The sequence below is a fragment of the Macaca thibetana genome, chromosome 8 (assembly GCF_024542745.1).
Source record: "Macaca thibetana thibetana isolate TM-01 chromosome 8, ASM2454274v1, whole genome shotgun sequence".
NCBI classification, from domain to species: Eukaryota; Metazoa; Chordata; class Mammalia; order Primates; family Cercopithecidae; genus Macaca; species Macaca thibetana.
The window spans coordinates 4,467,466-4,480,913 of NC_065585.1; the positions used below are offsets into that span (position 1 = coordinate 4,467,466).

A 13,448-nucleotide genomic window follows, 5' to 3' on the forward strand; every position below is an offset into this window, starting at 1 on the left:
GATAAGCAACTTCAGCAAAGTCTCAGAATACAAAATCAGTGTGCCAAAATTACAAGCATTCTTATACACCAATAACAGACAGAGAACCAAATCATGAGTGAACTCCCATTCACAGTTGCTTCAAATAGAATAAAATACGTAGGAATCCAACTTACAAGGGATGTGAAGGACCTCTTCAAGGAGAACTACAAACCACTGCTCAGTGAAATAAAAGAGGAAACAAACAAATGGAAGAACATTCCATGCTCATGGATAGGAAGAATCAGTATCGTGAAAATGGCCATACTACCCAAGGTAATTTATAGATTCAATGCCATCCCCATTAAGCTACCAATGACTTTCTTCATAGAATTGGAAAAAACTGCTTTAAAGTTCATATGGAAGCAAAAAAGAGCCCGCACTGGCAAGACAATCCTAAGCCAAAAGAAAGCTGGAGGCATCATGCTACCTGACTTCAAACTATACTACAAGGCTACAGTAACCAAAACAGCATGGTACTGGTACCAAAACAGAGATAAAGACCAATGGAACAGAACAGAGCCCTCAAAAATAACACCACACATCTACAACCATCTGATCTTTGACAAACCTGACAAAAACAAGAAATGGGCAAAGGATTCACTATTTAATAAATGGTGCTGGGAAAACTAGCTAGCCATATGTAGAAAGCTAAAACTGGATCCCTTCCTTATACCTTATACGAAAATTAATTCAAGATGGATTAGAGATTTAAATGTTAGACCTAAAATCATAAAAACCCTAAAAGAAAACCTAGGCAATACCATTCAGGACATAGGCATGGGCAAGGACTTCATGTCTAAAACACCAAAAGCAACAGCAACAAAAGCCAAAATAGACAAATGGGATGTAATTAAACTAAAGAGCTTCTGCACAGCAGAAGAAACTACCATCAGAGTGCAGGCATCCTACAGAATGGGAGAACATTTTTGCAATCTACTCATCTGACAAAGGGCTAATATCCAGAACCTACAAAGAACTCAAACAAATTTACAAGAAAAAAAACCCCATCAAAAAGTGGACAAAGGATATGAACAGACACTTCTCAAAAGAAGACATTTATGCAGCCAACAGACACATGAAAAAATGCTCATCATCACTCACCATCAGAGAAATGCAGATCAAAACCACAGTGAGATACCATCTCATACCAGTTAAAATGGCGATCATTAAAAAGTCAGGAAACAACAGGTGCTGGAGAGGATGTGGAGAAATAGGAACACTTTTGCACTGTTGGTGGAACTGTAAACTAGTTCGACCATCGTGGAAGACAGTGTGGCGATTCCTCAAGGATCTAGAACTAGAAATACCATTTGACCCAGCCATCCCATTACTGGGTATATACCCAAAGGATTATAAATCATGCTGCTATAATGACACATGCACACGTATGTTTATTGTGGCACTATTCACAATAGCAAAGACTTGGAACCAACCCAAATGTACATCAATGACAGACTGGATTAAGAAAATGTGGCACATATATGCCATGGAATACTATGCAACCCTAAAAAATGACGAGTTCATGTCCTTTGTAGAGACACGGATGCAGCTGGAAACCATCATTCTCAGCAAACTATCACAAGAACAGAAAACCAAACACCACATGTTCTCACTCATAGATGGGAATTGAACAATGAGAACACTTGGACACAGGGTGGGGAGCATCACACACTGGGGCCTGTCATTGGGTGGGGTTGGGGGGAGGGATAGCATTAGGAGATATACCTAGTGTAAATGACGAGTTAATGGGTGCAGCACACCAACATGGCACATGTATACATATGTAACAGTATGTATATACATACATATGTTGTGCACATGTACCCTAGAACTTAAAGTGTAATTTAAAAAAAAACTGTGAGTAATCGAGTGAACAGCTCTCTCACTTTCTCCAGAATACAGAAACAAATCAGTGCATCACCAACACTTGGAAACTCATTAAACAAGTTCTTGTGCCCCACCCCAGGCCTGCTGAATCAAACACTGGGCAGGGGGGGCGGGGGAAGCACCGTGTGATTTCATCAGCTGAACATCTCTTCCTCCTCCACCCTACATTTCCAAATCAAATGGAGTGCTGATTATAATTTCTTGTTCACAGTATTTTTCTGCTTTTGCTTTTGGAGAGTTTGCTAATTCTTCTGGCTCAAAAAATATGGCTAAATATTTCTCTCATCAATTATTTAGAATTAGGTATTGAATGTGTATGCCTTTCTTTGCCATGTTAGCATTTACCTCTATTAATGGTGTCAGTGGTAGCACGAACAAGTAAGTGCAGTGTGATAAATACCCAACATGACTCTTCTGCATCCAGGACCTCATGGGGAAGGAAATAAGAGAGAAGATTCCTTCTTGTCTCTGCTTTCTCCTCATTACATTATCCTCGTATCTTCCCAGAGCTACAGTAAAGTTTGAAGTGGAGATAACTGACTGTATTAGCCTTGTTTGGATAGTAACTAGATCGTTTTTCTTCCAGTTATTATTATTTAGCAATAATTTGTACTGTGCTTTTATTCATTCCCTTGAAGCATATCTTTCTATATTTTTTAAGAAATTTGTCTGTAGTCAAAAAGATTTTAATTTCATGATAGGATTTCAAGTAAAAAATAATCTGAATCCAGAGTTTAAATGTTTCATTTATTATGCTTTGTTAGAAGAGACTTGAAGCCATTCTAATATTATTAAAAATGCATTGAAAACGGCATTATTGTTGAATGTACCTTTTTGCTTTTGATTTCAATTCACTGTCACTAATTCTTTCTTTCTTTTTTCTTTTGGCCATTGTTCCAAAAGCTGAGGTCGTTTTTGCAAGTAAGGAAATACAGTTTGGATCTAGCATCTTTGATCCTGTATGCCTATCAGCTTAGTACAGCTCTTGCATATCTAGAGAGCAAAAGATTTGTACACAGGTAAGATACAGTCATAAATCTGTTAAGTTCCCTTCTGAAAAGTAGTGATCAAGAAACAGGGACCTATTTGGACCGTCTTTGGACCCAGGGATCCCTTTGGTACCATTTTGCACCAATTCTACAAAATTGTATTCTGTATATCATTGGAATCTATTGTACACAGTTAATAGCAAGTCATGCTGCATTATGTCCTGTCAGAGTGAGATGCCAGGGCTTGTTAATACACAGTTACAGGATTTTTACACACGTGGAGTTTAAACATTGTGATACTTTCAGGTCACTTATTCCTTACACAAACGCTATAGAGAACCTGTACTTGGCAGCAGAGCAGTGAACATGTGGAAGTGGTCTCTGAAACTAATATTGTCCTGGAACTTCCCGGGACAACACAGCCTTATGAGTGACATCTGTTAGCATTCTGCGGAATTTCTGTTTATAGCCTGAGTCTCTGTTTGAATGCAAGTAAAGACCCTTAAAATTTGTTTGCCAAGTATCATATTAGAATTGGTGTTTTGTTATCCGGCATTAAAACAAACTTCATCCAAAAAAAAAAAAAAACAAAAACTAAGGCTCTGAAAAAATCAACTCCATCAGCAAAATCATTTAAAAGTTTTCAGAAGGCAACTTTTATCTAATGATATCCCTTCAGGAATGGCAGTGTTATAGGCCCCAGTTATATATCACTGTCTATCAGTTAATGCAATTGGTAATACGGTTTTATGAACAGTAATAAGGATTTTCATTATTTTAGAATATACTTTGCCATCATTCAGAATAATCATTTATTAATGGGTAAATATCTGGCAAAAAGAATATATATGAAATAAATTTTGTGTGTGGGTATATATGAGATTTATTGTATATATCCTATAATATCATATAATCTGCTTGCATTGTATATAAGCTGTCTTTCAAAGTGCCTATTGGTATGTCTTTATCTACGAGCTTATAGGTTTGTTTTTCTTATTTTAAGTCTTACTGTCTGAAATTCTTTATCAGGGACATTGCTGCTCGGAATGTTCTGGTGTCCTCAAATGATTGTGTAAAATTAGGAGACTTTGGATTATCCCGATATATGGAAGATAGTACTTACTACAAAGGTAAGAAATCAGGGCAGTACCTAAGAAATAGGCTTGGAATCTTTAACGTATTTCTAAAAACAGTATGTTCTAATACGTTCACCTGATCTTTGACAGAGATATAAAGTTAACTAAATGGAGGAAGCAACAGTCGTCTCAGTAATGGTGCTGGAGCAGTTGGACATCCTTAGGCAAAAAATATACCTCAATTTAAACCTCTGAATCCCATTTCAGATTAACTCAGAGTGGATTATGGACTCAATTACAAAATATTAAACTTTTAGAAAAAAACATAAGAGTAAATATTTGGCATCTAGGCCTAGGCCAGGGATCCTTAGACTTGACACCAGAAACAAGGATTCATAAAAGGAAAAAGTTGATAAACTGAACCTCATAAAAATTATAAATTTTTGTTCTGCCAAAGACCCTGTTAAAAGGATGAAAAGAGGAGCTGCAGAGTAGGAGAAGATGTGTGCCAGCCACATATCTGACAAAACTATTATCTAGAATATAAAAGGAACTCTTAAAACGTAGTAAAAAAATGACACAAAGAATGCACTTAGAAATTGGCAAAAAAATAGGAAGGGACATTTCAGTGAAGAGGATATATGGATTGCACATAAGCATGTGAAGATGTAGATGTTCCACATCTGTGTCCATTAGGAAAATGCAAATTCAGAACACAATGAGATTACAGTACATACCTGTCAGTTGTTAAAGAATATGCTGGCGAAGATGCAGAGAAACTAAATTGCTGCTGGGAATGTAAAATGGTAGAGGCATTCTGGAAGAGAGTTTGGCAAATTCTTTAAAAATTAAGCATACAAGTATTATATGACCCAGGAATTGCATGTCTGGACATTTCTTCTGAAGAAATGAAAATTTGTACACAAAACCATACTCAAATGTTCATTGCAGTTGTATCTGTAATAGCCAGAAATTCAAATCAGCTCAAATGTCTTTCAATCAGTAGACACGCCATCATCTTACACCAGATGCAGCTGGTTGTATCGATTGCCTCAGTGAAGGGGATCTGACTTAAAGATACGCAGGCTGCTAACTTCAGCACCTTGGATCCATTAGTTTGGTGGGATTTTTGTTTGTTTGCTTGTTTTGAGACGGGGTCTCGCATTGTTACTCAGGTTGGAGTGCAATGGCGCAAACATTGCTCACTATAGCTTTGACCTCCTGAGCTCAAGAAGCCCACCCACCTTAGCCTCCCAAATTGCTGGTACTACAGGCATGCGTCACCATGCCTGGCTAATTTTTTGTAGAGATGGGGTTTTGCCATGTTGCCTAGGCTGGTCTTTGATCAAACTCCTGGGCTGAAACTATTCTCCTGCCTCCACCTCGCAAAGTGCTGGGATTACAGGCATGAACCATCAGGCCCAGCCTCCATTAGTTTTTTTAACTGAAATCTAGCTTATGTCAGTTGTCTTTAATTTTGCCAATCTTGGAATCACATTGAATTGGTTCTTCAAATTATTACTGAAATAATATTTTTCTGAATAATGTTTTCATATTCCTAGAACTTTAAGGTTTAGATAAATCCATATTGTGCTATTAATACTGCTAATTATGACTACCATTTTACAAAGGCCAATTCTTAGGGTATTTGATTTTTATATTGCAACAAAATGAACCCAGATTTTTACATGCAAAGCTAGTCTCTTATTTTAATCTCATAACTATTTTCTTTCCATATATTGTCTGTATATTATTGCCTGTCACTTTGATTTTTAAAATTCATTTTAAATTTTTATTTTATTTTATTTTGAGACAGAATCTCACTCTGTCGCCCAGTCTGGAGTGCAGTGGCGCTGGCTGGGCTCACTGCAAGCTCCACCTCCTGGGTTCACGCCATTCTTCTGCCTCAGCCTCCCGAATAGCTGGGACTACAGGCGCCCACCACCACACCTGGCTAATTTTTTGTATTTTTAGTAGAGATGGGGGTTCACCGTGTTAGCTAGGATGGTCTTGATCTCCTGACCTCGTGATCCGCCCACCTTGGCCTCCCAAAGTGCTGGAATTACAGACGTGAGCCACTGCACCCGGCCTAATTTTTTAAATTAATTTTTTAAATTAAAATTTTTTTATGACAGGGTCTTGTTCAGTCACCCAGGCTGGAGTGCAGTGGCATGAGCACAAGTCACTGCAGCCTCAACCTCCTGGGCTCAAGTCATTCTCCTGAGTAGTTGGGACCACAGGCACATGCCACCATGCCCAGCCAATTTTTTTATTTTTTTGTAGAGATATGGTCTCACTTTGCTGCCTAGGTTAGTCTTGAACTCATGGGCTCAAGTGATCTTCCCACCTTGGCCTCCCAAAGTGCTGGGATTACAGGCATGAGCCATTGTGCCCAGCTACCTGTCACTGTTTTTAAATGATCCTTTGATATATGAAAAGAAGATCAGTTGTTTATTCATTATAATTATTTAGTCATTTAACTTAAAAAAGACAAAGTCAGCTTTTCACTATTTTTAAATACATTTTATATCCAGCTTTGATCTTAACTGTCCCAAGTCCTAGAATTCCAATAAAGAGCTAAATTCCAAGTAGTATGATGTCCAGATTTTCGTATCATTCGAACAGCATTTTGAACAGGCAGTTGACAAATTCACACAAATATTTTCTCAGAAAGGTTAATAAGTATACATTCCATTAGGCTATAGAAATAAGTGCAAACTCCAAATAGAGATTCTTCAAAATACTCCTCTTTCTAGGAATTCTAATAGTCTTCAGAGGCAACTCATTGCTTACAGAAGAAAGTCCAGACCCTTGACATGCTGGCAGAGCCCAGCTGCTCATGCTCCATGCTTTTCTGAATCAGAGTGGTATTCCTGTGCCCTGCTCCCTTAACCAACCCCTTCTGCTCTTACATCCTCTCCCTGCAGCCTTCCCTGGTCATCCTCTCAGTCACTGTTTCGTCTCCACTTTCAGGACACTTGGCATGCATTCACTATCTCTGTTACACCTTGTACCAAATTTGAGTATACTTCTGTCTGCCTTTTAGAATGAGAATTCTTTGAAGAAAAGGACTCGGGATTGTTCATCTTGAGAACTCAGCAGTTGAGGAAATGTTTACTAAGGTTTTGAGTGACTTGCCTTTGTGGCACAAAGAAAACGTTTAGGTCTGAAAAGGGAGCTGATTTCAGGCTTCCCTAGAGAAGTCATTCTCAACCCATTGCCCCTTCCTGCTCCTCACATGCCTGATTATTTGTGGAGTCTGCGTTGGTGCATTCACCTAGTGGCTAACATATGTTTGTAATTCCCAAAATCAATACTCAAGGTGCTTTCATAGTCATTTGAGGACATGCACAGAGCAACAAAAAAATTGAGTATTCCCTAATACCGAAATATGCAGCTGAGGTTCAGCAAGGCCGCAGTCTCTCCCTTCTGTCGCAGCCAGAGGTGGGAAGACAGGGTCAGGGCTGGGAGGGAACGGCACAGGGCAGAGCCAGCAGCTCAGGCTCTGGTGCTTGGAGAGGTTTGAATCCCAACTCTGGTACCTGTTAGTGGGGCAGTCTTGGGCAAGTCACTTAACACATCTGAGCGTCCTTTTCTAAAGGAAATATAACCTACCAGAATGAGTTGTTTGATGAGTTAAGATTGTAATCTATGTGAGATACGAATATATGTGTACATATTTCTCCTGAGAGCAGTGGTTCTGTGTTTGCAACAACTTTATATAACATTAACTACCACCAGTGAGGATCGACTATATATTATTTATTATTAGCAGGATATGTGTATAGCAAGCATTCTAAGCTACAGATAAGTATCTCTTCTGTAAATTGTGGAATCTTACATAATGGAGTTGCACCTAATACCTGCACCTAAACCCCTGGTAAACTGGGGTTTGCTCTCCTTCCCTATTCTTTGCCTCTCTATAGAGAAAAAGACATTAGTATTTTATTTATCTACCATCTAACCATTCCTCACCCCTAAGTGACCTCAAAACATAAAGGAAATGAAAAGTAGTTCTCCCAAAGAAATGGAAGATTCAAGGGGTCAAATAGTTAAAGCTTTTTCCTTTGATACTGAAAATCTCAGCTTGCTCTGTTAGATTCTTAAGCAGATAACAAGGAAAATTTATTTTCTAAAATTAATCTTCTAGCTTCCAAAGGAAAATTGCCTATTAAATGGATGGCTCCAGAGTCAATCAATTTTCGACGTTTTACCTCAGCTAGTGACGTATGGATGTTTGGTGAGTATTCTTAAAAGTTTTGTATTATTTAAAAATTATATTTCATATGTTATACAAAAAAAAAATCTCTCTTTGGAATATGTAGGTTGATTTGCCTTCCCTAACCTGATCATCTCCTCATCAGACTTCTTTTGATTAATTTGACAATAAATAGCCTGGCATCTACTGTGCATCAGCTTCTGGGCACAGCTTCCATAAGGGTCCACAGTTCTGATTGCCCAGCTCCTTCCATCACTCTTCCTTTCTGTTCCCCTTTGCTGTCTCTTCTTTCCTCACAGGGGGATATTTTGCTCATTTCCTTCTTTCTTTTCTCTCTCTCCCTTAGCCGTCTAATTCATTCTTTTCATATGAATGACATTAAACAGTAAACACCTGGCCCCTCCAACCCTGAGTATCTAAAATTCTACCTTGTCTCTTTATTCTGGGGTCCAAGCTCCTTCCTAACCTATCTCAAGACTTGGAAATTTGATCCTTTGTTTTCTGTAGCTTCTGCTTTTTTGATAATCTCATTTGTTCTTCCTCACCTGCTGTAAGGTCATCATTCTCCTGCTCTGTGGTTATTGAAATTCCTTCTAGCTGGTGTAAAAGTGTGGCTCTCATTTATTCTTTGCTACTTATTTAAAATACTTTATCCAAATTTTAAAATTACTCACTATTTTTAACATGAATGGCTCTTCCCTCGACCCCACTCTTCATTTTTCTTGGTGTTATTCCTTCTACCCAGAATGCCTTATCCTTATACCTTCTTCTTCCAGTTGAAATCCTACCTAACCCTCAAGGTCCACCTTAAATGTCCTTGAAGCCTTCCTCTTCCTTTCTGTACATTTCCTACACTTTCTCTCTTTGTCATAACACTCATGTTGATTCTGTGAATAGACTTGTGGACATGTTATCTCTGCTAAATTAAAAACTACTTTGGAGGAGATGCCCTGTTAAGATTATGTACTTTTTTCCTCTTATAATTAAAAATAACTGATCAAGTATGTGTTCTTATGTTTTTTTCTTCTGTTTACTTACTGTTGATTCTTAATCATCATTTAATGTCCCAATAGATAACTAGGTGAAGGAAGGAACTTTCAAATAGAACAGGATATGGCATGACATGATTAGAAAAAGCTCTGAAGTCCAGTTGATGTGGTTCAAATCCCAAGGCCTTGATTATTAGCTGTGTAATCCACAGAGCAAGTAACTTACCTTTTCAGAGAAATTTCATGTTTCAAAACTTCTAAGATGCCTGTTTTTTTACATGTTAACATTTCTAGAACTGGAGTGTATCTTAAAATCAGTGGCATTTTACAGTCGGTAATAATTGGAGGCATTTTTTAATGTAATTATACTTGCTTTCACTCATGTGGACTTTGTTTTGTTAATATTGTTACTGTAGTGTCTGAATGACTTTGAAAGAGCTCTTTTGGTAAGAATAAAATAAAAATTCTAAGAGGGAAGAAAGAATTGTGTCACACTTTAGTTTTCAACATTATTCTCCCTTTTTTGGTCATATAAACTAATGATGTTTCCTATAATCAGTGGATGTGATTTTTGTCAAATGTGATATAATGCAGTATTTAAAGAAACATAACATAAGGTTATTGTGAGGATTAAAGGTAAGATATGAGGCTGGGCGTGGTGGCTCATGCCTGTAATTCTAGTACTTTGGGAGGCCAAGGAGGAAGGATCACTTTTAACCCAGGAGTTCAAGACCAGCCTAGGCAACATAGCAAGACCCCATCTCTACAAAAAATAAAAAAATTAGCTGGTTTGGGTTGCGTGTGCCGATAGTTTCAGCTACTCAGGAGGCTGACGTGGGAGCATCACTTGAACCTGGAAAGTGGAGGCTGCAGTGAGCTGTGATGGAGACTTTGTCTCAAAAATATATGTATTTGTAAAATGTCTAAGAAGTGTGCCAGGAACACATTAAGTTCTCCAGAAGTGATACCCAGTGTTGCTACTACTGATGATATTGTTGTAACTTCTTGTGAGAAAAGCAGTACTAAGGCATTATGTTTGTTAGGTACTCTTTACATTGAAATTCTTGGATTCTTGGCTAAGTTCAGAATCTAATTCACATCAAGATGGTAATATGCTTTGCTTCCTTTGAGGCAGATTTCACTCTAGGTTCTAAAGATGCAAAAATAAACTCACAGTTCCTTTCTTCAAGGCATCAGTTGTACATTGTTTTGTGATAGAAGTAGATTTGAAATGACAGAAACTTTTCCCAGAGGAAAAGCATTATAAAGAACTACATTACAAATGTACCTACAAAGAAGAGAGCTTGTGAGGAAGGTAAAGGGATGTTTTTGGTGTGTTCCACAGGTAGCAAGAAGCCCAGAATAACCAAGTGCAGAGCAGTGATGATAAGGCACTAGGAGAAAACATCCGCCCTTTACACCACCAGTTCTCTCCATTTCCTTTCCATTGGCATTGTATGTTCATTGCCAGTTTTAGGTTTCTTGTTTGTTTTAAAGGTGAATTTTTAATTTTTTTTTTAAATTTTAGATTCAGAGGGTCCATGTGCAGGTTTGTTACATGGATATGTTGCACAGTCCTAAGGTTTGGGCTTCAGTGGAACCTGTCACCCAAATAGTGAACATAGTACCCAATGGGTAGTTTTTCAATCATTACCGACCTCGTTCCCCCCCTGCTCTTTTATTCCCCGGTGTCTTGTTGTTTCCATCTTCATGTCCATATGTATCCAGTGTTTAGCTCCCTCTTATAAGTGAGAACATGCAGTGTTTGGCTTTCTGTTTCTGTATTAATTCACTTCGGATACATGACTTTCAGTTGTTTCTGTGGTGCTGCAAAGGCCATGGTTTCATTCTTTTATGTCTGCATAGTATTACGTGGCATGTATGTACTACATTTTCTTTATCCCATCCTAAAGGTGAATTTTTAAGGATTGTTCAGAAGATACTAGGAAAGTATTGGATTTCCCAAGGGTAGAATGCAAGTAAACTTTTTGCGGTCACACTGTGGCATTTATAGACAAGATGACTTGAAGCCCAAAGAAGTTCACATCTTTCCTGGGGGAAAACAGTGACCAGTCCATGAATCAACCAGATAATGACGCCTTTATGCACTCTAGATAAGAAGAGGCCAACCTTGTTAAGGGAAACTTTTTAAGGAATCTTAGTTTTCCAAAAGCATAAGACTTACACTAGTATTTTCTTTATTGGACCTCGGGTCAGCTGCTCTAATTATAAACAGGTGAGACTGAAGTGGGGCAGATTAAAATTCAGCGTTTCCTGAACTAGTTCATTAAGCCACGAAGTACCACTGTAGCTAGTGGGCAATTTTCTAATAGTGTTTTTCTAGAGAAATAAACTGAGAAAAATTATAGCATTTTCCTTGATAATAATTTAACATTTCATTATTTACATCATATTAAATCATTAGGTTATTCTTATTTTATACTAGAGTGAATATAATGCTGCTTTGGTAGATAACTTGCCCATTACCTCCCAGCTGGTACTCTAGTGCCTAGAAAAACGATTTTCTTGGAACCTGGGAGTTACACTCTTCATACTGAGCTCACTGTTGTGTTTTCATTCCCACTTGACAGGTGTGTGTATGTGGGAGATACTGATGCATGGTGTGAAGCCTTTTCAAGGAGTGAAGAACAATGATGTAATCGGTCGAATTGAAAATGGGGAAAGATTACCAATGCCTCCAAATTGTCCTCCTACCCTCTACAGCCTTATGACGAAATGCTGGGCCTATGACCCCAGCAGGCGGCCCAGGTTTACTGAACTTAAAGCTCAGCTCAGGTAGGAGTTGGCGGGAGAGAGGGCCTGGGGGTGGGGGCAGATTATGCTGCTTCTCCTCCTTGCAGTAATAGCATTTTAAGGTCATTATATCAGTATGTCTAAGGCCGAACTATTTTTCATTCAAATGCAATTACTTCTAAAATTGATTTGCATTTCTTTTTACCTTGCTAGAGTCTTAAGTAAATTATATCTTTAAAATTTTAATAAAGCTCCAATTATGGTCAAATCTCTCTCCCCTAGCTTCTGACTTAGCATGGCTTGCAAGATCCATAATAACATAGTCCCTAGTTACCTCACTCATCTCATCTAACACAACCCTCTATCTCTATCTCCCTCACACTTTATGATCCAGCAATACCTACTTATAATTCTCCTAACACAGCTCACTGCCTTTTCACATGCTGTCTTCACTCCCAGAAATCCCTTTCCTGACCTTTGCCACCTGTAAACTTTTATTCAGTTTTCAGAACCCAGCTCAGATGTTACCTGCTTCAGGAGGCCTTCCTAATCAGCCTTGCCCCGAAAGAGATAGTTATTCCTTTGGCACCTTTTGAATACTTCTGTTTTTATATTTAAAACATCCATTGCTTGTTCAGGTGCCGTTTTGTGGCTCCTTTGTGCCAGGTACTGTTAAACCCCTGGAGGAAGCACGCAGGGACATTAGTGTGCTGAATCCCTCAGAGAAGCATGTGCATACTCTACCCTGTTGCCTGGCCTGGAGAGGTTCTTGTTTGCTTGTCTGTGTCCCCAGCTATACTCAGAGCTCTTGACGGGCATCATTGTGTCTTACTGATTTCTGTAGCCGCAATGCCAAGCATAGGATCTGGCACCATATAAGTGCTCAATAAACATTTGTTGAATTGAATTGAATTGGAGTCTAGAATGAGACTTAATACTGTAATAAACAAGATATTGTAATATAACACATAGGCATGAGAAGCTTTATTATATAAACAATACCATGGTTCAATGTGTGCTGTGTTACCTGTTTTCACACTTGGGGACTTCCTCAATTTTACGTGAGTGTTTATGGGTTTGTTTTTCATGCTGTATTTTAGTCTTTTTCCTAAAAATCATCAACTACAGCATCCAGGCTTTCACCATCTAGCCCAGCCTTCTCTCCACATGTTCAAGCTGTTCAACCTGCTAGACAGGATTCCTTTTAAGGAGAATATTTCAAAGAAGAATTAAGACCCATAGATAGAAGCACAAAGGATTCATCCAGTCTGAAAATGTTTGCTAAGCACCTTTGTTATTCTAAGCTAGGTTCTTTGGGTTCAACAGTGAACAAGACCCAATCCCTGCCCCCAGAGAGTTTAAAGTCTGGTGGAGGAGACCGAGGTATCACCGGTTATTACAATACAGTGAGCACCACATCAGAAAGACCAGCCACACTCTTGGTCTCCGTCCCCATAACTCTCACGCGCTGGCCTGGTTCTACTTTTCAAGGCCCCATAGAACAACCCTACTC

The 13,448-nt window shown here is 38.6% G+C and overlaps 1 protein-coding gene across 25 annotated transcripts in view; it reads left to right on the forward strand.

Annotated features, from left to right (window-relative positions):
* The window catches only part of PTK2 (protein tyrosine kinase 2), a 356,647-nt gene that overhangs the window by 269,229 nt on the left and 73,970 nt on the right, over positions 1–13,448 (forward strand). For all 25 annotated transcript variants that reach the window (XM_050801647.1, XM_050801656.1, XM_050801658.1 and 22 more), the window contains 4 exons: positions 2,812–2,927; positions 3,927–4,027; positions 8,124–8,213; positions 11,773–11,977. In XM_050801647.1, the coding sequence (XP_050657604.1) occupies positions 2,812–2,927; positions 3,927–4,027; positions 8,124–8,213; positions 11,773–11,977 (512 nt within the window). The remainder of the gene's footprint in view (positions 1–2,811; positions 2,928–3,926; positions 4,028–8,123; positions 8,214–11,772; positions 11,978–13,448) is intronic.